The following is a 27462-nucleotide window of genomic DNA, read 5'->3' on the forward strand; positions in this document are numbered from 1 at the left end:
TATATATTAATTATGTGTATAGTACATATATAGCGGTACTACTTGTATCTAAGTTTCACATTTATTTTGGTTTTGTATGTAATTGTATGAACTATTTTTATTTTGTAAGGAAATGATTGCCAAATTATGTTCATCAAAATAATTATATAGCATTTGCTATGGTTAATGTGGCATCAAATATATTATTACTTTTATATTTTTGTAATTACCTTTTCGGCAACTTATACGCTTTGATGGATTCTTTTGTGTTTTGCCTTATATTAGATTAAATATAAAATTTGATGGCTGATTATTTTGAATTTCTTTAAGGCTTTCAGCACTATTTTTACTATTTCTGTACTTTCATTACAAACTATTTACAATAATAGCTTGGAAATTATGGTATATTTAAAGTAAGGTATATACGTACATATAACAGGAGTGCTAAAAATATACTTCTAGAATAGTTTCGAAAAAGATACACATATTTTTATTGAAACAAAATAGAAATACAGTAATTAGGCAAAATTTATGGTATTATGTATGAGGAACTTTTGATAGGTAGATGGTAACAATACTAAATAATTTTTCAAATATTTTTATATGTAACATTTGTTTTCTGAACTTTTAAATATTAAATTTATATATTTAATTTTAATATTTATATATACAACTTAGTTTTTGTTTATATTTAAATTTGAATTTAAATGGATTATTCCTCTAATGTGAGATTTTTTGCGAAACAAAAAGAAAGCTTGTCAACTAATATATAGACTCTATATATATTGTGGGTGCCAACATCCCACCGTACACCATACATCAAGTGGCCCCACTGAAGTGAAGGATTATCCAAAGTAGACACGAAACGTCGGGTCCTTTTTGGTGTTTCGATTCTCGGATATCGTTTTTGAGTTTAAGCCAAAATTTAGTAGTTCCAAAACTACTATACACCGCTGTCTACTTTTCTTCTATATATAGTCTCCAAGAGTCTCTTTCTTAACAAGAAAGACATGTTCAATAAATACGTAGACTTTAAGTTATCATATGACATACATCAAAAATGATAAACAGCTCACCGAGTTCCAGGACTCCAAAATAAGACAACAATAATTTTGCAGAAGATCTAGACATTTGAAAATGTATCATGAACAATATTACATGCTAAGTTTTGGATTTCAAAAATCTGTTTACACAGTTTGTGCTACATTTAATGACTGTACACTCCATCACAAACCCATTACCACAATCAACCAATTAAAATACGACTTGTTTCAAAAATTCGTCAGTTCGCCTGATTTAGACAATGGCTTTTGCCACTATTACACATCGAAACATTTTCTGCTGTGTAATACTTTTCAAGAAGCAAAAAGGTTATAGTGAGCGTAAGTGGTATTTAGTAACTCTTCGATTATTGGAGCATTCTTTAAATATATATATTTTGAAGATAAGTTAGATTATACTGAAAAGTAAATTCAGTAAGAAATTACTTATACTTTTAAATATATTTATCATAATATGGGAATCTTTGATCTAAATTATCTTTATAGAAGTTTCTCAAAATAGTTGAAGTTAGTGCTACCATTTGTGCTCACTAGTTGTGACTACTACATATTCATGTTGAGCTATTTTGAGTATAGGCACTTCCCATAATGTTTTAATTGATTTAATTTTTTGTGATAACTGCTTTTAATACTTGAAAACTGATTATAGAAAAAAAGATACGCAGAAATTGATGGGAGTTATAGATACGCAGTTTAGTAGCAGAAAAGATCATTCATAGTCGCAGTGCTCCGTTCCGTTGGGAGCTAGTACCCAGTTTATTCCTATCCTATCCTAGATGCGAGGATCCGGATTCCTACATTTTTAATCAATAAATCCGTTTGATTTGAAAATAAATCCTTCTCGCCATAATAAACTACATACGTATAACCGTAGACCATATTTTGATGTCAGTAAAGTAATAACAAAAATGTGGACATACCCTGTATAATCTGTTGTCTCGTTTTTTATTATGGGAAATTTTGACCAAATAAAATATGAAAACAGAACCAAAAACATAAGAAATCAATAATCACTTAAATATTTCTGCCCTTATCCCAGCGCTTGTGCTGTACAAGTTTCCTTCGCCCAAGTGTGCCAGCGTGTAATCAGCACTGAAATTACTCTACTTATCAAAGTCTCCACTTATGTCCTTAAACATTAATTATTAACAAATGCTTTTTGTTTTTTAACTTTTTCCTGTTAACGAACCACAACAATGATTTTTCACTATTTATTTTTTTTTTTTTTGCCTTTTTATTGAATCCGAAAGCAATTAGTTTTGCCGGTCAGTCACTTATTTAACGTTTCAAACTAACGAGTTGATGACTTTTTGATTATTCGCTAGTAAATTTTGATGTCACTACTTCGATGTAATTAATTATTTCAAAAATTAGTTAAGAAAGAACGCCAAAAATGTTTCTATTCGAAATATCTTCTATTAGACTATTAAGTACTTCTTAGGAAGTTACTTGGAAAATTATTTATAAGTTAACGTAAAACTTTGAACTTCAGTTTTCTACTGAATTTTTTTTTACTATCTTTTATAAAACTTTCACTTGAAAAACTTGAACTTGAAAAAAATAAAATTTTTAAACAAACCAAACATTTTACATACTCATAATATTTGAAAGGTAAACGACAGAAATGGACAACCTTATGCCAGTTGGTCCAAATTCAAAATGTTTTTCAAAACCGTGTTATTGGGTTTTATCAACATGATGAACATACTAGAGGCAATTACACAGATTATGACTTAAATGCTCATTCATTTTTAACTAGTAACAAGATATCTCATTAGTAACTTACACTCATATTAAAAAAAGCTGTTTTTAATAGCCAAAAGCACAAATTAGTTTATCTCCTTGATACAACGGCAACCCTGACAATCAATAAGCGGGCAACACTGGAGATCGTGTGATCTCCACACGACTTAGAATGAACCTAACTGACAACCGGGTAATAACGCAGACTATACAGCAAACAAAAAGCTAAAAACCTGAAAAGCAGAAACCTTAGCGGGAACGATATAAACAGAGCAATCTAAACTAAGAACAGATCTCTATTTATTCAAATAACATCTAAAAATATAAATATTTTGAATACTCCTATTAAGGCAAAAGCGAATTTATCGAAATACGTATAGATATATACAAAATATAACGATGAAAATAAAAGCTAAGATTTCTTAAAAATTTAATTATTAGTTTAATTATTTTTGATTCTCAGAGTCTAACATAAATGTTTAGAAAGTTCATAAATCAAAATCTGTACTGAACAATGAGCAAGCCAGCTATTAGGATTTCAGTGACTATTCCTATAGAGTCTGCGATGCGAATCATGGGAAATTAGAGCACTTACAAATCATATATCTTTCTGCGATTTTAACAAATAATCTTATACTTGGAGTCCAAAAATTACTTACAGGCCATTAATGCAATAAATGTTTTTACAGAGCACTGATGATAAATATTTGTTGGTATCTCGAATAATTTGAATTTATTTAATTGAAAACTTAATTTATAGGCCATTAAATGTTTTCAAAGACTAAAGATGATTGGTATCTCAAATAGCTTGAATTCACGTGATTTAATACTAAATGTTTGGATTTAAAATTTTTGTTACTATCATCTTCTTTTCTGTTTGAATTTAGATTTCCAGCCATAAGATATAAAAATTTTAATTACCATATACAAGACCATATTAACATATTACCATACAGTATATACAAGACATTCTCGCAATAAATTATATTAGATAAAAATTACTTCATTAAGCAAAAGTTTGCAATGCCAAATTCGTTTAATTAACATTAATAAAATGCAAACATTCTAAAGATTTTTTTTTTAGATATTCAATTACATTAGTTAATTACTAAAGGACCTACAATTTTTTCTAAATATTTACTTCAGTACACAATGATTTTATTTATTCCTTTCGTTATATTTTTGGTAATATTTCACATCTCATGCACACATAAAAAGCAAATAAATTTCATGACTTAATTTTAAATTTGCATACAAATTGTGTAAATTCCAAATAATAGGAATACTTTGTCTTTTATGGCTTCAATTTTGTATACATTTACGCTTTTAATAACCTTTAATTACACCTATGATAGCTACAAAGATATTATGCGCCAAACCGAATATAAAATGAAATTCCTTCGCTCCCATACCATCTATTGCCAAATGACTATATGCATACTAATTATATGCCGAACACTTTTAATGAATTAATTAAGTTAAACACACCCACGTGTAGTATGGGACTACTATACATTTATACAAATATATCATTTATATATATTTAAATGTATATATATCCTTTATATTTATATATAAAAAAACTTCACTCACTATATTAGACTAGATAGATATCCTTAAACAAAAACGAAAATTTAATTATAAAAAAAGATGACTACATAATTGCTGAATGTGATGGTGATGATGATGATGATGATGTTGATGACGATGACAGGTTTAATTATTTTCTAATGAAGATTAAAGTATAATAATTATCGATTATGTCATACTGTGCACAATATGCTTTTATATACTGACTTATACTGATATTTATGTACACATATATATTTATATACACAAACTTTAAAATTAGGACAACAACTTGTGATATACGAGAAGTGCCAATGATATGATTATACAAAGGATATGAGAACAAAAGCCAAGTGTTTCATGTTCGATATTGCTTATCAGTGCACACTACACCATTAATTAAAGAGCATATAAAGCATATAAAAGAGTAATAAAAAATTACAGAATATTTTTAAATGATATTGATCAACAAATATACCATATATGAGATGAAAGAATTAACGATATAAAAAAATAAACTATCTTAGCTAATCTACATAATTTCTAAATCTTTAAAACAAGGTTGATTGTGCCAATTTCAAATGGTAAATCTGGAGTAACTTTTTAAACACTCTAGATATATATATGTATTGCCAGAGTACCTAGAGTACCCTAGATTTAACTACGGTTTTATTTGACTTGAAGGATAAAATGTATTTTGATTCGACATACCTATGTATTTATGAAAAATATAAATATATATTAACACAATTACAAACATATTAAATTACTCTAAAAACGTTCGATTGGGCAATAAAATTTGACAGATCGAGAGTAAATCTAGATTGAAACCAGATTTACCAATCGAAACAACAGTAAATTTTAGTTTGCTCATATCAAACAAAAATGAGACTGCTAACAATAGTAACTTTAGAATATTTATGTTAATGTAAGAGTACTTAGATTTTATACCATTAGTAATTCTAAATATGAAACTGCCTAAACCAGTCTGAGAACTAATGCCATAAAAAATGATCCCTAGATACAACTAAAATCTTAAATCACATCGAGTTATTTCTAATCTATGTTCTTAATAATATGACACTTTGATCCATATAGAGTGACCGCTAGATAAAATTAAACTATATTCAACTAATATCCAAACTACGTATTTCTTAATATTATGCTAAAGGATATAAAATAGTATGTAGTTATTATACATATGCCGTGTGATCAGCTTTGATTGTTATATAACTCAAACCAGGAAAAGACAGTTCCATAAAACTGGAGAGCAATAAAGTATTCTGCCGGTAATCAGAAATATTTCGGAAAGAGTAATTCTAAATTGGCGTAGAACAATTGGAAAAGAATTAAAAGAAGTCGGATTTACTTGGAATGATGTTACAGAATACGATTTAAATCGATGTTGGAGGCCCTATGCTCCAGAAGGGGTTTAGTAAATCAATAGTAGTAATAGTAGCTCTAAATTCATTGAAAAAAAATTAAAGTTGTGAAACCACAAGTCTTTCCCTTATATACGATCTTAAACAATTTTTATACAGTTGACTTTCAATTAAATACAGAAACACATTCTTTTTTTCTGCTTATAATATCATCTGCTTATGTATAGAGAGGAAAGAATTAAAATTGTACGGGGCCCGAAAATGTATATTAAAAACACAATCCTAGGATGTAGTTAAACAAGTAATCAGGCCCGCTTATTTTATATAGTCAACAACCGTTTTAATTTGGTATATTAAAATTTTTTTATACTCTTTGTTATTATCCTTAATAACTCCCTACATTCTATTAACTTTTATTTAATTCCTTTTATTTTTTCATTGCAGATGTAAGCCAAACACTCAGGACGTATCAGCAATATTGCGAGAGTATAGCAAATCAACTATTACCACAAAAACTTATATAAAAGAATACAATTAAAAACAGAAAAGCTACACAATAGTTTCTGACAAGAGAATTAAACAGGATATGCCGGAATATCCTTACTGCATCAAGCTTGACAGTCAGCAGTTTTGCGCACAAATTAAAAGAATTTTTCAAACTATTAACAACAATTAAAAATGCAATAATTATTAGCTAAAATAAATAAAAATTACAACAACAACGCTGTGCTATACTTGTAGTGAAATTTATAATTATTATAAACAATTTAAAATTGGAAAAAATTTATATATATTAAATAAAAGTAATTAATCATTATCTTCCATTATTAAAAAATTTTAAAAGTTCAATAATTAATTCGTAATATTTAGTAAAATAAATGAAATAACTTTAGTAAAAAAAAATTAAATTTGAATTTTTTTCAAATATTAAATGCTGTTATAATCATTAGCTAATAATTTATTAAATATGTACTAATTAAATATTTAATTAATTTATTTAATTAAGTAGAACAATTCGAACTCTTTATAAAAATTTAAAAAAAATACTCTTGCAAATGTGTTGTGAATTAGTAGAATATTTTATAGCAATAAGTATAAAAAGCAACAACAAATAAATACTTCTATATATATACATATAAATAATTCAGAAAAAAAAATAATAATAAAATATTAGAACCTTGAAAATAAAATTTAAATTTAAAAACCACGAAAAAAAATCACGAAAATCTAAACGAGCTTTGAAAAGAAACTAAAATATTTAAATAAAAATTCAAGAAATTAAATCATAAAATTCAAAATTAAAAAAAAGTAAAATAAAATAGAATATCACGCCAGAGCACAGCTGCAATTTACGTAGAAACTTAACCTTAACCTTAACCTAGGCCGGATTACAACAACATTTCTAAGCTAAAAAATATTATTATTTTCTCACGAAATTCCCATTTGGCTAAAGTCCAAACTAAGTCAAAGGGAACCGCCACGCTTACATGAAGATATCGACGAAGGCGTAATTTTTCAAATTCCAATTTAAAGTTACAATATAAATAAAAATAAAAAATAAAAACACGAAGTAAAAAATAAAAAATAAAACAAGGATATAAACGAATTTGAACAAAATAACGAAACAACCTTCGCGTGTTTTGTGCTGGCATAATCAACGCCTTTTGAGTACATTCTAAGGATAACTTCATTCTTCAAACTATTTTGCCTGGTGCATTTTATTACTTCAATTTAGTGCATATATACATACACCCCCTCTTACTCTCTCCCTCACTCTCGCTTCGTGCACATTCCAAGGACACGACGACAACACATATTTCGTTTGCCTAGTCGCATTGTTGCCATCAAGGAAGTCTACCGGAAGCCTAGAAAGTAAAGAGTAGAAAAAAAGAAATACCAGCAAAGGTGCAGTTGCAGTCCTCCAGCTGTGAAGGTGTGGCAGTAGTTTTTACATACACAGTCCATAAGCGTCATGACCGGAAATAAGGTAAGACTTTCTCATTTGCTTAAATACACTCTAAACATATGTTTCCATAAAAACTTTCACTATTTCAGTTGGAAAATTTATAGGTCTGATTATTTTTGTTATTGGTACGATAAAATATTTGACATGACAGCACAATTTCTCTATAATTGGGCAATACTCGATTTGACTACTATGTAACCTTCTAGTTGGCAATGAACGACAACATATTTTTTTATTAAAAAATAAACATAATAATATATTAATAATAATTATAATATATTATAACAACAAGATGTTTAATAATGATTATTAAAATAAGTAGGCGTCTACACAGGCTAGATTTTGGCAAGATTTTTATGTTTGAATTTAAATTCGTGGGTGAAGAGAAAGAAAAAACGAATCCTAGTCAATTTGCTAAGAAAATCGTTTCGATTCCATATTCCTCATAACTGTGGGGAGACCAAGGATCATGTTAGAACTGGCTGAATATATTGATGAAAGCAAGTATCAGGCCAATACTAATGTTTTTAACATGTAAATAATGTGGCGCAATAACTCTTGTTCTAAACAAGCTTTGATGTAGACACAACAAGTGCTCCGATGTCTACTCTTCGAGCGCCGGTAGACATAAACTGTAGCAAATATGGCAGGGCTGGCCCAGCTCAGCTCCATGCCGCCCTATACATAGACGCAACAAATGCTCCGATGTCTTCTCTTCGAGCACCGGTAAACATCGACTGCAACAGATATGACAGAACAAGCTAAGCCTAGCTCCATACCACCCTAGACATAGACACAACTGGTGCTCCAGCGTCCTTCTCTCGAGCGCTGTTCGACATGAACCTCAAGATATATGGTACGGTTAGCTGAACTAAACTCCATGCCACCCTATAGACCAGTGTCTCGGTAGGAGAGATCTTAAATTAGATACTTCCGATTTGTTTCTATTTACCAAGTCAATTTTCTACATTTAAAGTATACATACCATGTAGTTCTCGACCTGGTTGCTAAGGAAAAATAAACTCAATTCCATTTTGCCTGTCGCAAAAAATTGTCGTAAAACAACTTTCATTTATGGCTGACAGGAGCGATGATTGAAACGGCGGGTTTCATAGAAAATGCACAAAATATAGCTAGCTCGTGTACATACTCCTTTCCTGCTATATAAGAATATTCGGGAACTCAAACCAGAGGTATTTACAACCAAATGTCATAAGAGGAAAAACAAATTAATTTTTTCAAGAGCACGGTTGCCACTTGAAAATTTTTTCCTGTACCAAAATTGGTTTAAAAAGGTACCATTTCTGTAAAAAAAGGTCCAAAATTTTTTGGGACCTTTTTATTTTTTCGTTTTGTGTTTTTCATAGTGTTACAAATGAACAAAATATAAAATAGTGCAAAGTTGATTTATAAAAAAAATTATTTGGAAATATCCACAATAAAGTTGGGTCGTCAAAAATGTACCATTTTTTAAACATGAGTACCAAAAACGAAAAAACGAAAAAAAAAGTACCAATTTTGGTACTAAAGTACCATAAGTGGCAACCGTGCCTCTATAATATTCCATTCGGAACTTGCTTGGCTTCAAAGTGTTACTTGTATTAAATAATTCAGAATTCAACGAGCTGTTTTATATGGTCAGTTCATTGGTGGCAGACACTAACTTGCATTTAATAAATATATGAAGACTTTTATATCAAATAATATGAAACGTAATTAAATTGTTATGTTAACCTCGTATTAAATCTAGCTTCTACTGCAAGCTTATATTTCATTATAGCTTTCATTTTATCATTGTAATAAATGTTTGCTACTTTTCCGCCAAGTTTAAATTTTTACATTAAAATCAATATTTCAGCTGTTAACTGAAAACACAAGCTCACACAATCCTAATGACATTTATTGAAATTTTAATGTAAAGTAATTGAGAATTAAAATTTTAAATAAAATAAGTCAATAATTGATAACTATTGTATCAAATAATATGAATCAAATTTAAATTTTTATGCTAAGTTTATTTAACTCATTATCAGCATTCGAAAATTCAATAAGTCTAGATAACTGATTTTTCGATATTTTGTAGTAACGTTATTTACTATTTGCAATACATTATTTTATAATATACTCTGCTTTCATCGTAGTCTTTTTCATAACCTACGATTGCGCTGATATCACCTTATACTTTTCTAATATTATTATTTTTCCTATAAAATTATATTAATATGAGATGTCATTTTTAATTTTTAGGCTCAAGTAGGTCCATTTCATTAAAATATATTCATTTACTTGCTATTCACAAATTAATACATCTATTTGTATCAGTCTTATATGCTATCCACACAAGCAAAAGTATAAAGTAAATTGATGAGCTACATATACATATATATCGGGGGTTTTTTCAATTGCATGAGAACCATCGATATCGGTAACTAACATATGGTTTGACAGCGGAGAATCTCAAACAGTGTTGACGTTTCTATTCAGTAAGGTGTGGTAATTCATCATGAATCATTCAAAATTATGGAAATATGCTTTGAAAAAAATAATTCTCTTCCCAAAGTTCATAGACCATTTTGTCTATTTTACGTTCAACATAATCGGCTTAGTGAGAAAGCAATGGTTTGATGCAAAACCATCAAGATTTGACTGTTGGTGTGATTTACACGTTAGCGGCATCATCGGTCCTTATTTTTTTTTCAAATGAGGATTTAGCTCCCGTTACGGCGAGCGCTATCGATCCATGTTTACTGAATTTTTGTTTCCAAAAATTAATCAATTAAACATTTGGTACAAACATGAAGAAAAACGGCAGAACTTACCATACAGCGCGATTAACAATCGATTTATTGCGAAATCAATTTTGTAATATAAAGAACATTATTTCTAGAAGTAGTCCTGTTGATTGATCCCCACGTTCGTGCGATTTTACGCCTCTCGATTTTTTTTTTATGGAGCTAAGTTAAGTCATTGAATTATGCCATTTAAAGTTCTCATTCATGTAATAACCAAACGATATATGTTTTCAAAGTACATAATAAAATTAATTGAATTCAATGGTCGCTTCAGTCCATTGCTCTTACTAGTGCGGTCCTATAATAATTCACCTTTACAATAAGCGTACAAAATGCATTCATAGATAACTAAATTATTTTTGTTGATATTGATTAGCACTCTTAATAATAAGCTTCAGATCCTCGGAATACTATAGTTAATTCGCCACTGTCGGAGTTCGCCTCACATTATATCGTAAGTTCTTGAATGGTGTGCTTTGCTAGCCCTCAAGCTAGTATCCAATCAGGAATCTATAGAGTTACTTATGGACTCCGTAGTTTCTCAGCGTTTGACAGATTTTTTTTTTTTTTTTTTTTTTTTTTTTTAGAACAACCTATAAATTAAAATTGTGATTTTAGTCACCTACTACTCATATTAAAAAAATCGCAGTTGCTCTTTTAATTCTTGACCTCTAAACTAAGTAGATGGTCAATTACGTTAGCTTTTATGCTAGCTGCTATATCTGCAGTTATATTCATTTAAACAAATAACATTTAGTTGATATATCATATACCTGTGTACAAAAATATTAATTATATATATGTAGTATATTCGTCTTCTTTCCTTTAACTCTAACTCTTTCCAAAACATCTTTATATATCTAGTACGGTTGTGAGCTAACTGCTTCACTTCGCCCCAAGATTTCTATATACACTTTTAAAAGTGTATGTAGATAATAAAAAACATACGTTATATATATATATAATATACTTCAATTTTATATCAATAACAATTTATTTTCCTCATTTTCCTTTCAGTGTTCACAAAAATGCAGGAAATGAGCTACCTGCAAGATAATTCCAAACTGGAGGCACTTACTAAAGCCGTTCTCATCTCCATCTTAGGTGTTGCCATTGTGCTCTCGAATCTCATAATAATTGCGACTTATGCCAATTTTAAAGGTAAGTTTCAGTCTACCAAGTCTTTCGGCTACGTTTTTTTTTTGTGAAAATATTGAAGATGAAGAAGTTAGAGGAGAGAGTAAAAAAAGGTAATAAATAAAATAAAAAAATATGTGCAAAAAAAAATAATGCATGCTCTTTTATTAGAAAAAAAAAAGAAGTGAAAAAAAAATTTTTAAGTTGTAGTTGCGAGACGTGCTTTTTTTAATAATTATTTTCTCCTAACTCGAACGTATTTATTGCATCTTTTTGACATATAGTCTTCTCTAATACTGTAGGTCCCACAGAGGTCATCAATTACTATTTACTGTCATTAGCTGTAGCAGATTTACTATGTGGTCTTTTGGTTGTACCATTTTCGGTGTATCCAGCACTGACCGGTGAATGGATGTACGGTGATATTGTTTGTCGTTTTACAGGATATCTAGAAGTCACACTATGGACTGTTTCCGTATACACAGTAAGTGTTAAGATATTAGAATTTTTACCGGTTCAATAAATTATTGAAACAATATTTATCAATTTTATAGTTTATGTGGATATCAGTGGATCGTTATTTAGCGGTACGAAAACCACTGCGTTATGAAACGGTACAAACTAAGACTCGGTAAGTTTATCATGTATAATTTCTATATAAATTTATTTGCACTAACTTAGTATTTATTTCTCTGTTCTTTAATAGCTGTCAATGTTGGATGGCATTTACTTGGATCTCGGCAGCATTATTATGCTGCCCTCCGATTTTGGGTTATACCAAGCCCATAGAAAATAATGTCACTCATATATGTATGCTGGATTGGGGTTCTATGGCTGCGTACAGTACTACATTAGCAATTTTAGTTTTAGGTCCTAGCGTTATATCGATAGTACATAATTATTCTTATATTTTCTTTATGATGCGAAGATTGAAATCGGGCGAACCTATACACGATAAAGAATATGCAACTGCATTAGCTGAAAATTTAGCGAATCCTAGTCATATGATGTCATTCGCATTAGTGTTTGCATTCTGGATGTCATGGTTACCTTGGATCTGTTTGCGTTTATACGAACATATAATAGGTGAAGTTATCCAAAGTACTCTCATTAATTTTGGTGTCGTCTGGATTGGTGTCTTAAATTCATTTTGGAAAATTATAATTATGACGAGTATGTCACCACAATTTCGTATTGCACTCAGAGTATTTTGTTTAACCATTTGTTGTAAGACTAAGGGCCGTTTGCAAGCAGAACTAATCGGGTTGGACCCAGATGACTAGAGTCGTTAGATTTTCGTACAAATTGGTCACTTCAAAATTGTTTGTTATTTGTTAATTTTAATTTTAACGAATCACAAAAAAATCGTTTTTCATTTTTGTTTTTAATTATAACCTTTCCTTGTCTTGATTGTATCAAAATTTAGTAGATATTACATAAAATTGGTTGTAAATGCTATGAATGCAAAAAAAAAATTATGTAAAAAATCTGTTTGTCGTTTGAAAATGTGTAAAATTTTATGTGTTGCATATTTTACAGATGTTTTCTAAAAAAAAAGTAAACAGTCTTGAGAACGATGACGATGAAATTATGAAGAGTAAAAACAATTTTTTTAAGCGTAAACAATTTTGAAAATTTCCAAAGACAAAAATGTCCAAAGATTTTTATTATGAGCTTATATTTGGGGAAAATAACATTAGTTTAGTTAAATGTATAAAATTGTTAAATAATTTTATTTTATAAAGCCTAGTACAAAATTTAGAGACTTTGGACGATAGAAACTAAAGTTCCTTCAAGTTTGTTTATTGGTTTTAAAACATTATAAAAATATATATAAGAGTTTCTTCAAAGTTTGAAACTAGAAAATATTAGAAAAAAATAATTTATTAGAAACAAAAATCCTATTATTTAAAAAAACGAACTAATATTTCTATTCTATTCTATACAACCAGAAATAAAGTTGTAGGCTGACAAACTATTCCCGTAAAAAAAATTATCACAAGATCCTATTACAAGCCTCCCTTATTGATAGAAAACAACTTTAGTTGAACTAAGATAGAATTCAAACCATAAGGAATTTCTTATTTGAAATTATATCATTTTATTACAATCTCAATTTTTTTATCACCTTTCTACATTAAAAATATTTTTCAGAACTTACACTCGTTGTATCACTCAAAACCCGCACAGCTTAGGTTCTTTAAATATGGCTAGAGAGAAATCCAATTCGCTTAGACCAGTAAAATGTATTCGGTTAATATTTTTGCCAAATAATCCTTTAACTCTCTGCTAAAATATACAGTATTTTTGAAAATCCTTAACACCCCCTTGGTATCTGTCGATAGGCGATATATTATTTAGGTCCTGAATACTCGTACAATAGAATTTGATTCCAATTTCACAAATGCATTTTATATTTATATATAGTTAAAATCCATAATTTTAGATTAATTATTCTTTTCAAGAAAAGGTAAATTAATGTATACTAAGTTTATTGTAAGTAAGAGAACATCTATAAAATAACATAAACTCTTTAATAGATATTCCATAGGATCTGAAAAAAAACAATAGCTTTTTACTGGAACATTTTAGTTTCTATTGTACTAGGTTTTCTGACACTATTTCGTTTTAATATTTAAGTTGCTTATTAAACTTTAAAAATAAAATAACTAACACAAAAGAGATGTTAATTCGAAAGTATACTAAATTAGGAAACAATATGCAATGTATAACAAATTGTTCATGAGCCTCTACCAAATTACACAAATTTCCATTAAAACAATTAAAATAGATCACCGACTATGTGGGAATTCTAATTTTATATAACAATAATTCCTAAAGAAAAGGGATAGTCGCAAATAATATATAAACACATATATACAGTTTTTCTCTATTTATATTATTTCATTTTTTGAATTTTTACAATTTAAATAACATTTATATATAATTCAAGTAATTACCTAATTTCAAATTTTCTTTATATAGTTCTATATAATCCGGGGGAAAATGTGATTAGAACTAACTGAACCCATATAGATTCAACCATATAGGTTCAATTGTGCCCTCTACCACGATACTGGGTTAATTTAATTTGATACCCTATTTTGACAACTTATGAAAAATGAATATATCATCCTAAATATATACTAATTATATACTAAATATATACTAATTAATTTAATAATGTACATCTGATTTAACAAACTCAATCTTACAAAATTTTGTTTCGTTATTTCTCTAACTTCGGATAAAAACAACTGCAGACACCAAACTACCTTGTGAAAATGTAGCTAGAGACATTAGAAATCTAATATTGCTTTATAGCATTAAAGCTATAAACAAGATGTAGGTAAACAAAACTAGATGTAGGGTTCAAATAGAAATTAAAAGACAACAAAAGTGTTTTTTATTTGTCCTGACGATATTTCAAGTTTACATGTAAGCCCGATTTTAAAGTCGTAACTTAGATCTCACAACTGACCTTAGTATGAAATAATTTAACAAAGCATGATTTGAGTGATTATTAAGGTTTAAGTTATTATACGATTGAGAAACCGGCACTAAAAGATTTATATTCAATGTAATTTCCTCAAAATTTTTTCAACACACCTTTCTTTTACGAGAAATATTATCTATAAAAATAAAAAAGACAAATTAACCTAATTGTCTCTAATTTATATACCTTCTCAAACAATATTGTCTAAATTTAACAAGTCCATATATTTACTTGGTCAGTCTGCTTAGGCGGGTTGTCTGCTTCTTTTAACTTCTTTGATAAACTATTGGAGAGTAATTTATAGTTTATTAAGTGATTGTTCCAATAGTTCAATAAAGTAAGTTTCATAAATAAGCCGATTAATTCTCCAAAAAAATTGAAAACGGCAATAAGTACAGCAAAAATAATTATATTCTAGTTCTAACACTTATAGATCATAAAAAACTACATTTGGTCTAATAAACTAAAAAGTTATTTCTGAAGACCTTTGAAAATTAAATTCATTACATGTAAACATCTTTGTTGTTGAACTTGATTACTGTTTAATAATACAAAAGCAAGAAAGCTCTCTAGAAATTAGTTTATTCGCCATATTATAATATATAATATGTATACATATGTGAAGACGTACATATACACATATGTAATGTATGAATCAATCTTCATTAAATATATTATTCATACGTAAGTTAGTTCGTGAACAATCCTAGTATCAGATAAATGTGCTCCTAAGTGGTACTAAAAGTGATACAGACCCGAAATCAGAAATTTAATTCAAAGGGATCTCACAGATTAAAAAACTTTCTAAGCAATGTTCTAGACTTTTTCAAAAAAACAGTGACTTTAACCGGATCAACGGCAACATCATATCGAATAGGAATTATAGTATGAACATTCAGTCTATTAGGGACATTTATTTTTCAAAAACAAAAAATTATCTGTCAATGTTAGTTGTTGCGATTGATGGAATAACCAAACTGTTAACGAAATACTACATTTCCAGAAAATAATATCCAATAGTGTATTTTAACAATTTTGAAATTTCAACTTTGGATTGGTGACACATTTTAAAAACTAAGTCGGAACTATTTGACTAGACACAAATATATTTCTAATTTTTTTGAGTTTAAGTTGTGACTACCCTTGTGTAAAATATTAAATAAGAAAAACTATTTTTATATTTGTTTATATATTATTTTTGCTGGATTTTTCCAATACCTTCTAAAGTTAATTATGCAGTTTTTTTTACTTAATATTAATTCAAATAAATTAACAAAAAAAAGGCTTATGAACAAAAAATTTAGTTCAGAATAATTATTTTTCAAAACAAAATTTAAATAATATATTTTAAAATAAATTGAAATACAATATAAAGAGATTTAAATTCTTAGAGTGTAAATCGAAATTAAGTAGAAATCAAATAAAATCGGTTACTAAAATGTTGCCAAAGTTTATATTTAGTTTAAGTTAACAGAAAAAAAATAATAATAATAAATGAACAAATGAATTCGTATGTGTAGCAATAAATAAAAAAATTAATAAGAAATTAATTTTTTTAAATTTTAAATTGTATATCTTTACACTTTATTCCATTTGAAACCAAAATAAATTTCATTACAATTAGACATATATAGTAATTGAATAAGTAATTTTCTCTTAAAAATGTTAATGAAACTTAATAGAAATTAATGAATAGCATTTTCTCCATGTAAATAATTGTTAAGAAATACATATATATATACACATATATATATTTTTACTATATATATAAAATTAATACAAAATACGTTATTTCAAAAAATCAATATAATTTTTTCAAATCTTAAATTAAAAACAAAAAGTTATACGCAAAAAATAAACAGAATTATTATTAATATTGAAACTTATAAGAAAATTAAAATAAACGTTAATAATTTGCGCTTATTTTTGCAAAGCAATGATTTAATTTATTATAAAAAATTTATTCCTGATTTGCATATTTATCCTTGGTCCTTAGTAGGATAAATGAAGTTTCGATTAAGTGCGAATTTGCGTTTATAAAATTCTGAATGTTTTGCCATTTTTTTATTATATGTTGTACTATACTTTAGATATAGAAAATATAATATAAGTTAAATTATGTATTTTATTAAAATTATTTTTATTTAACTGCTTAGTCTTTAGATTGTAATTAAAATTGTAGCACTAATTACAGAAAAACAGATAAAAATGTGAAATAAATTAATAAAGTTACATTTTTTTAATTGCCAGATATATTTTCGTTTTTTTTTTTTTGTATTTCAATTATTTATTCTGTCAATTATACGATTAAATGCATATATAGATATCAAGAAGAAGAGCACGTCCAAAGACAGCATGGAGGCGAACAGTATTCACAGTAACATCCAAATCGTTTAATGAACTCAGATGTATGGCACGGAGTAAGGATAAGCTGAAAACTTTTTATAGATAAACTGAGTTCTTAGATATGCAATCAATTATTATTATGTATAATAATAATTATATATAGTAATAATAATAATAATAATAATAATATTTATAATAATTATATTAGTAATAATAATAATAATATATGTATACCAAATAGATTCAGAAACAAACCGCTTAACCGATCAGCTGATATTCATACTATTTATCTATATAAAAGTGACTGAACATAGTCTATAACATATATCTTTATGTATAACATACTATATATATTTATTGTATAATATCTCTATTAAGGACCGGAATATGGGCTATGATATTTGTATTAAGAAATAATATAAAAACCTTTCGACATATAATTGATTCATGAGTCAGAGTGATAAAACATCAATCTGGAAATTATTAAAACAATTCTGGATACAGCTAAAGTGAAAGACGTTATATTACAAATAGCTAATGGTTAAGCCTACCAAATACTAATAATATTATTAAAACTCAAATATAAAATGACGCCAAGTCGGATGCGGGTTGTAAGATCCGGCTAAGCTGACTGTTACAATTAGACAGTAATAAATATATGTATATCGATAATTTTGTAAACTAGCCACTTCAATTCTTTAAATAATTAAATATTTACCAAATGATATAACAAAAATTGTCTGTTAAATCTGGAACACCAATTATTCTTTTGCGCAAGATGAATCTACCTAAACTGTGCAAAGAAGTTAGATTAACTGCGAACATATCACGGATGACGAATGATCGTATTGAAGCAACAATTCTTGATAGTTTCTTATATAAATTTTTTAAGTAAAATAATTTGTTTTTTGGGTAAAACGTTACAGTGCACACAGGGTTTGTCTATTATAATAAAAAATATATAGTAAGCGCTATTGAATAGATTGAAAGAGGTTAAACGTTGAACTTAACCAGATTAAATTAACCAAATAGCTTATCTGTGTAGCATTTTAAAAGAAGATGCTGTAAAAACAACAAAATACTAGGAAATCTCTATGTCTCATGGGATTATATGCGACACTATTTTATCCGATTTTTCCCGTTTAGTTTTTATCAGAATATACATCGATAAAATATTTTCAATTAACTTAGAACCATATAAACAAATTTATACTTAATGGTAACTCGAAAAAATTGGTCACGTGCCATTATTTCTCCGGGTAATACCATTCTATATAAAAATTAGCTCTTAAAAAACAAAATCAGAGCAGTAAGCTTTCGGAATTGAATACTAAATATATATATTGCAATATTGAAATACAATATAAAACGTGCGGTCATTGAGTAGATAATCAACAGAGTTCACATAGTACAAAAGTTCCAAAATATTTTTTTTAACGCATGTATTATAATTTTATTTTAAATTATTATAACTTTTCTAAACAAATAATGAGACTAACAGGGCAACACTGCCAAAAATAGTTAAAAGCCTTCCGAAACATATCTGAAAAAATAGAACGAAAGACAATTTGAAAGATTTTCGCTTTCTGGCATAAATGTCTTTTAAAAAAAGTAATGCCATTTGTTATTCGTAGTATAAAGCTGGTTTCTACTACTGCTTTCGTGGGGAAATGAAAAACAGCTGTTATTCAGCACCACACCCAAATTTAAAATTTAATTTTAATGCAAAAGTTTCATTATTATAATTATTTATACTAACTAATTAGTTATTAAAAATCTCATAAATGTTATTAATGTCATGAAAGCACAGCAGTGTCACAACAACCATTATTAATAAGTTTTAAAATTATAGCTTAGAAAAAAAAAAATAATAAATTTAAAGATTTATATACATAAAAAATATAGATGCTATACGTAACTGTGTTATGTGTATTTTTTAAGATTTTAATACGAATTGAACGCCGTATTAAAAACGAAACTAAATATAATTATTCCATTTTTACAAATATTAATTGATTAATAACAATAATTTTTATTTTTATTTATTTTATTTTGTATAAAAATATGTTATCAGATGTTAATCGAAAGATGTACTCAATAGCATATCTTTCATTTCGTCTCTCGAAAGACAAAAAAGCTTTTAAACCAGAATACGAAACATCTTACGAACATCTTTCAAAAGATTTTTGACTGTGGTGAGCTGAAATATAGTTAACCTATAAGAATAAGTTTTTAAATCTAATCACTACTTATAAAAAAGTACAATTTGTCTTTTAACTAGGCGTTGCAAGTTAACTGTTTTGTAATATTAACTTACCGGCACTGCTTCAATGACATATGAACTGTCATCGAAAGTGCTATATATTCGATCTAAGGTTAGCCATTTTACAAAATATTTGTTACCAAGAATATACATTTTGAGCAGTACAAGGAAATTATGGTCAACATAATCTTCTATGTATCGTCTGTGTGGAAAGCAGTGAAGCAATTTGTAGAAGGTAGAACTATAACAAAAATGCTAACGACTAGACGTTATCAAAAATCTGGTTTGCTGCTGTTAATGAAAGTGTCAAAGTAAATGGGCCTATCTTACCCGTCATTATGAAAAATTTTGTCGCCATTTTATTTCTTGAAAAATATTAAATAAAAAAATATTAGATATATTAGAAAATATATTAGTTTAATTAAGTTTTAAATTCCACTTTTTTCTCCTATTTTCTTATTTTTATATACAACGAACGAAATCAGCTGCTTTGGTGATTTCATTTTAGAATAAAACCCCTTTATCGAAAATGATCCCTCGGATGTTTGCCATTTTATCATTGCACCGAATATCGGGTTACCGAGCAACGTCTAAATGCTCCTGATGTTCTAAGTGTTGAAAAACGAACACAATATAATGATAATATTTAAACAATCTTCCATTTTTGTAGGCAAAACCTTACTGATTTACCAAGTAATCAATATTAAGCGTAGTAACAACCGTTTCGCACGAAAAATTTCGAACTTTTATTTTACAATTCGAGAATAAACATATGGTTTACTCTATTAATTAAATAGAATGTTAAATAATATAGACGTTTTTCACATAAAAATTAATAAATTATTTGTTAATAAAGTTCAAAAATCATGAGTGTACCTAAGGAGTATATATATAGGGTGTTTTTAACCTGCATAAGAAATATCTTTTCGATAGCTAAAGTTTGGCAGATGTCAAACTGTGTTGATATTTCTGTTCAGTAAGGTTTGACAATTCATCATGAATCATATAAAACTAGAACAATGCTTCTGAATTGTGGAAATTTACATTGAAAAAATAAATCAGTTCGCGAAGTTCATAGACCACTTTGTCCATTTTACGGTGAATATAATCGGGCTAATAAGCAAGCAGTTATTGATCATGCAGTTATTGATCGTTTACGCACGAATTTTACTCTTCTCGATTTAAAACCATTATCAATTGACTCTTTAGTTCGGTTTACACGCAGCCAGTATCATCGGTCCTTATTTCTTTCGAAATGAGAAAGGATCTGCCGTTAAGAGTGCTATCGATCTATGCTAACTGAATTTTTGTTTCCTAAAATTAATCAGTTAACCATCGACGACATTTGGTTTCAACAAGAAGAAGAAGAACTCTACTTGCCAACAAATGATTTATTGCGAACTCAATTTGGTAACATAAACAAGTTTAATTCAAGTAATGATCCTGTTAACTGACCTCCTCGTTCGTGCGATTTTACGCCTCTCAATCACTTTGGGGCTAAGTCAAGTTATTAATTTATGCTAACAAAACAACAACGCCATACGGCCACATTTATTACAAAAAATAATCAAAAATTAGACTGATTGAATGGCCCATGTACTAAAAAATAAATGTCATCAAATTATCTACCAGATTATTATAAGAAAAATTTTATTCCAACAATATTTCTGTGTTATCATTTTAAGTTCTTATGTAGCTAAAAAAACACCTTAAACATAAATATTATTTTTTTTCTTTAATTATTATTATTGTATTATTATTTTATTAAAAAATTGTATATTTTTTACTACAAATTGACTATTTGTATTGTATGCAATAAACATATAAAAAACAAGAAGGGAAAAAAAGATATTTAGATGCATTGTGAATAAACTGTCACATTAAGCTATGAACGCCTTTTGTTGTAATCTGGAAGCCATAGGACCAGAAAGCAGCTGTTGCGCTGTTCGATTACAATGCTTATATAATTCTGTGTTGTATTTTTGGTGACTTATATAGTTATAACATCAATAACTTTTTGAATTCCAATATATATATATATATATATATAAATATTTTACAATATATATTATTATCTCAATAAAAATTCTATATATAAAAATATATAAATAAAAGATTTTATTTCACAGATGTTTAAAATTTCTTTCCCAACACTGAAACTTATAAGAATATAAATCACAAAATGAATAACAAAAACAATAGCAAACTAACGGCGACTTGAGACAGCTATATAATTTCTCAGTTGGTAAAAGTTTTTTGCTCAGTGCTGGTTGTATGTTTAATAGGTGAGAGGCTAAATATGAATTTGCCTCATATGAAAGTAAATAAATTTATAATATTTAATAAATATATATTTAAAATAAGTTTATCTAAATGCAGTATAATTGTAAAAAACGAAATGTGTATGAATGGACTATGCAAAAATAAACATAAATGGAATATGAAAAAACGTATGTGATTTCGCATTTTGGCAATGAAAGACAATGCCAAAGCAACATACAAAACCCATTTAAACACAACATGCATGACATGTTTAATTAATTATTGCAAAAAAAACTTTATTTATTTATTTACATTTATAAATGCTTAAAAGTTTTAATAAATTTTTGTGTGGAATATATTTAAAATACATGGACTTTTGTTTAGTGCACAGAATGCTTTTCGTTTGTTTGGCATCTGCATTTGTGTATGCCTGAGTGTGTGCTTGCGTTAAAGTGGAAATTTACTGTTTTCACTTTGTTAATGATAAATGTTTGAATTATTTAAATAAAATTGTTAATAATGAATTGTTATTCGTCAAATAAGAAGAAATTATTAAAATAAGCAAAATGTTTCGTACTTTGGTGCAGAATTTACATAATTAAGCGAAGCCGGTTTCTTCATGAAAACGAGACGTATGTACGCTTGAGTGCTTTCCTAGCGCCCCACATCACACACACTCCGTTGGTTAAAATTGCGTCGTAGTTGAGTTTTCGTTGTGTTTGAGACGCACATAAAATTTATTTAAAAAGAGTATTTGTATTTTTAAGCAGTGAGTTTTATATATTAGTTTATAATAACTGTTTCTTTAAAGTTTTGGCTATATAATGTTAACATCTGAATTATTATCTAAAATTAATATATTGTCTGCTTTGATTAAATTCATTGTTATGATTTATTTTTCCCTCAAATCAATGAATATTATATTCTAATAAGAAATTAAATTTTTCCATGTATAAATTATTCATTGAATGTAAAAATAAATCTATATCCATACCTCCACTGCAGCATTTAAAATAAAATTATGTGCAAAAAGATAACAGTATAAAATTAATTTTAATAAAAATAAGACAAATATATTTTTAATTATTCACTATATACATATAGCATGTATATATTATTTAAGTGTGATATTTTATATTAAATGTGCATAATTTACGGTTTTCTTTAATTAAAAGCAGAAAGCAGCATGAACAAAAACAACAACAGTGCGAAATGCGCGCTCATGTAGTACTCCTTCCATCATTTCTGCCTTTAATGGCTGCTATACATAGCTAAGTCAACATTCCTTGCACGTATTGTGCTCTCCTCAGATTTAATCTACATTCTTGCTTTTCGGTTATCCTTTAAGGACAACTTCTTCATATACAAACAAAACACCTGCAATACAGACACACTTGTTGTGTAAGTTGCTTTAAATTTTTCTTGTTTTTTACATATTCACTAATAACCAATCTTAATAATTTATTATTTTATTCAATTTAATTATCTTAGCCTCCAATATGTTTTATTATGATAGGTTCGTTAATTAAATTTTTATAACAAAAAATGGTAGTCTCTATCAATATTTTATTGAATCTGCGTATTAAAATACTTCGCAAAGAGAAAATTTTTAGCAGTAAAAAAGAATTTGTGAAGCATATAATCCATCATTAGCTCAACATTAGTTACAGCTGTGTTTGTTTCATTTTCATTTTGTTTTATTTAGTTTTTTTTGTGCAGTAAAATAAATATAAACAACAGAATAACATTGGGATGTAATTTTGTTTGTGGATTCTATTGGAATTTGTGTTTAAAAATGAGTGTATACATAAGTTTTATATACACAAAGCTATTAATTTTACATATTGTATTGTTTTGATACTACTTCTTGTGAAAAATGCAAAAAGAAAATCTGCAGTAAGGATAAGAAAAATGTTAAATAAGAAGTAAATTTGTGATGTTTTATATTATATGTATTATTTATGATATATTATATTATATATATTATTTATGATATATTATATTATATATATTATTTATGATATACTATATTTTATATATTATTTATGATATATTATATTATATATATTATTTATGATATACTAAATTATATATATTATTTATGATATATTATATATATTATTTATAATATATTATATTATATATATTATTTATGATATATTATATTATATATATTATTTATGATATATTATATTATATATATTATTAATGATATAGTACTTATATATGGTCATATATATTTATATCCAAGCAATTGACATTTTTTTTATTCACTTATAATTTCTTACTATTGTGGCAACCAGTGAAAAAATCGGAATCTACAATCAAAACGTCCAGAATATAGAAATGATTTATTTTTCTGTTTTTAGGTGAATATGTAAGCTCTGTACGGCTTACGGTTCCTTCGAAAAATTGTTACTTGTTGTGTTATCACAAAAATCATCAAGTTATTAACCATGTATACGAAATGGTATTATCTTCAAGAATATATCTGTATAATGACTTCTCAATTCATGTAATTTACTACTAATAGGGCATTTTTGTGAAAATAATTGATATTCTTTGTATATACGCACAAATCTATGACGTCTCCAACCTTGAAAGCACACATAAATTGTCACAATCCTAAGATATAGTCTTAAATATTTAAAAATTATGGAAAATTAAAATTAGAATTGATAAATGTTTTTCTTGTGTTGTAATTTTTCAATTGAATAACTGAACGAACAAAACTAGGGTCCTTATAATTAACCTATTGTGATACAAAGAATCTTCTATACAGTTAGAAACATTGTTGAATGTTTTTCTCTAAAAATAAGATTTATTAGATGTTTATTCTAATATGATTGTTCCAATGATATAGGATACATTTTATCACGATATCTAGACCCAGACCCATAGTACCTTATTCTAACGTCAAACACATACGCTTAACCTTCATTACCGACAAAAAAAAATTATTTTTTCAGGATATCAACAATGATAAGGATCTAAAAAAAAGACTTCAATTTTGGTTCTTCCCATGACAACATAAAATATTCCATACATAAATTCTCATAAGCCTAATCACTCAATCCAAGTAAAAGTAAAAAAGCAACAACAATAAACAATTATAAAATCTGTGGCTACCTGACTAGCACAGCACGTCGTATTATCTGAATTTTTTTTTTCTCACAGGATATTTAAAAAAAAACAAAGTTGCAACCCTTAGGAGCGTTGCTGCGACGACTTCACTTTATTTTCACATACGTTCGCGTATGTTTTTCTTTTGACTTCATTTTTTACGCTCTCATGGGTGCCAACCGTTTGTGGAATCTGTGGACTTTTTTAGTCTGCTGGATACCCTTTATATTCTTCTCTTCTATCAATGTATTTGTTGGACATTTTCGGTTATATTGAAGTTTGTACGAATTTGAATTGAATCCCTTGCAGTGCAGTTTCATATCAGAGAAAGTGGTGTACGTGCGTCTGCTGTCGCGGATAAAACTTATATACATATAAAGATGTATATGGCTCTAAAGCGCGCAATCAAATGTAAATGATTTATTTTTAGATTTTTATGCAATTAATATTATTTTATTTACATATATAAATATATATATTATAGCAATAAATAATTGAAAAAATTTATTTGTGTAATATATAACTGATCTTATTTTTCTTTACTTTTGTTTTTAGCACTTCGCAATATGTAAACATTAACTGTAATGTAAAAAAATCAGTGAGCACCAAAAATTAACGAAATTTGAAGACTAAATAAAAATCGAAAATAAAGTTAACGTGTAAGTTTCTCTTATAAGTGAATGTTTGTGTGTGTATATTCGTATGTGTGTGTGTGTGTGCCTTTTAAAGTCTAAATCCCACAAATTAAAATAAAAATGATATTGGCTAAAGTCAAAGAAAGTCAACCGTAAAGACAGCAGAAAAGGTGGGTTTTATGGTAAAAGCAATGCACAAACAATTCGTATGTATACGGATATTTTGCTTGCTAATTTTACCGTGCGCCTACAAATTACAAAAAGAAAAAATATATAAAATTTTATTTGCAAAGAAAGAAAAAAAAGTTTAAAAAATTATTTTTGTTTTCATCGTTATTAATATAATATTTGTGTGTTTTAATTTATCTAAAGTCAAGCAAGAAAAGTCCCTCCAGCAGCGTTCACACAACATCTGTAAAGAGAGCGAGTCAAGCAAGCAAGCAAGCAGACAGTAACACGAACTTGTTTGTTGGCCCTTTGTTTTTAAAGTGTAGAGTCACACAAATGCTAACAACAAAAACAATAGCATGGAATAATGCAAAATTGCTAAAATCCAAATCCAAAAATTATATTTTTTTTTGAATTGTTGTATATGTTAATTTGATTTCTCTTTAATTCCAAACTTATGTTTTGTTTTGTTTCGTATCTTTTTTATTATTCATAATTCGTGTTTTGTATTTGTTTAGCAATTAATTTTTAAGTTATTAAAAAAAAAGTATATAAGTTAAAGTGTTGTGGCAATAAAAAAAATAATAAAATACAAATTATAACAAAATAACAAAAAATACAAAACAGAAAAGTGAAGTGTGGAGCGCCATAGTCGCTGTTAAAGAAGTATTTAGTATAAAAAAAGAGAGAATATAGAGTGTGGAACCAAATAAATGGATTCACATTCCACTTCTACTCTCGCAAATAATGTAGTTGTAAATGAAAGAAGCATTAAACCTCATAACAAAATAAAAACGAACCAACACAACAGCAGCAGCAACAACAACAACAACAACAACAACAACACTGTTAACTAAGTGACAGTAGCAAAATTGAAAAAGACAACAACACTTAAAAGGCAGCAACAGCATATAAAGCAGCACCAAATACAAGTGTTGCATTAAAAATGTCAACGTTCTTGAATAATTTCTTCCCGGCAGGTAAGCACAAAAATTAATCTTAAAAATTATATGCTTAATTTTTTACGGTACAGAACGGTAATCAAAAGAAAATATTATAAAAATATTTTTACTTATTAATTTTTTTATTTTTGAAAAAGTGTTATATTAAACAATTTTGAATTTTCTTTTTTTTTTTATAAATCAATGTAATATTTACATATTTAAAAAATTTTTTATTTTATTTTTGAATAAATGTTTAATTTATTTTAAAATTTTAATTAATAACTATTAATTTCTTTATTTTTGAAAAAGTGTTTAATGTATAATAAATAATTTTTTTTTCTTTATACAAAAATGTAAATATTTAAATTCTTTATAAAAAAAAAAAATTTCAATTTTCTTCTTTATTTAAAGAACTGTTTATTGTCTTTATATAGAAAACATTTTAATTTTCTTTTTTAAAACAATTTTTAATTTTTTTATTAACAAACAATTTTTAATTTTTTTATTTAAAAAAAATGTTTAATATAATAGAACAATTTTAATTTTTTTTCTTAAATTTTTAGTCTCTTGATTTTTAAAACTGCGAATTTTCTTAT

At 27.2% G+C, this 27462-nt stretch overlaps 1 protein-coding gene and 1 long non-coding RNA gene across 4 annotated transcripts; both read left to right on the plus strand.

The window, feature by feature from the left end:
• Nucleotides 1-7004: 7004 nt before the first annotated feature.
• On the plus strand, nucleotides 7005-13042 carry LOC119668435 (G-protein coupled receptor 52). The gene is made up of 5 exons (XM_038077933.1): nucleotides 7005-7721; nucleotides 11510-11653; nucleotides 11932-12113; nucleotides 12184-12260; nucleotides 12336-13042. Exons 2-5 carry the CDS (start codon nucleotides 11521-11523, stop codon nucleotides 12910-12912), a joined length of 969 nt encoding a protein of 322 aa, XP_037933861.1. The 5' UTR covers nucleotides 7005-7721; nucleotides 11510-11520; the 3' UTR covers nucleotides 12913-13042.
• Nucleotides 13043-21956: 8914 nt separating this feature from the next.
• LOC119668437 lies at nucleotides 21957-26901 on the plus strand. 3 transcript variants are annotated; one of them, XR_005251496.1, is made up of 3 exons: nucleotides 21957-22054; nucleotides 25675-25778; nucleotides 26550-26901. It is a non-coding gene; the product is annotated as an uncharacterized LOC119668437 (long non-coding RNA). The 3 variants fall into 3 exon arrangements; XR_005251494.1 differs by lacking the exon at nucleotides 26550-26901 and adding an exon at nucleotides 26127-26404; XR_005251495.1 differs by lacking the exons at nucleotides 21957-22054; nucleotides 26550-26901 and adding exons at nucleotides 25285-25530; nucleotides 26127-26405.
• The last annotated feature ends 561 nt before the right edge of the window (nucleotides 26902-27462 follow it).

Source organism: Teleopsis dalmanni, chromosome 1, assembly GCF_002237135.1.
Source record: "Teleopsis dalmanni isolate 2A chromosome 1, ASM223713v2, whole genome shotgun sequence".
In the NCBI taxonomy this organism is placed as follows: Eukaryota; Metazoa; Arthropoda; class Insecta; order Diptera; family Diopsidae; genus Teleopsis; species Teleopsis dalmanni.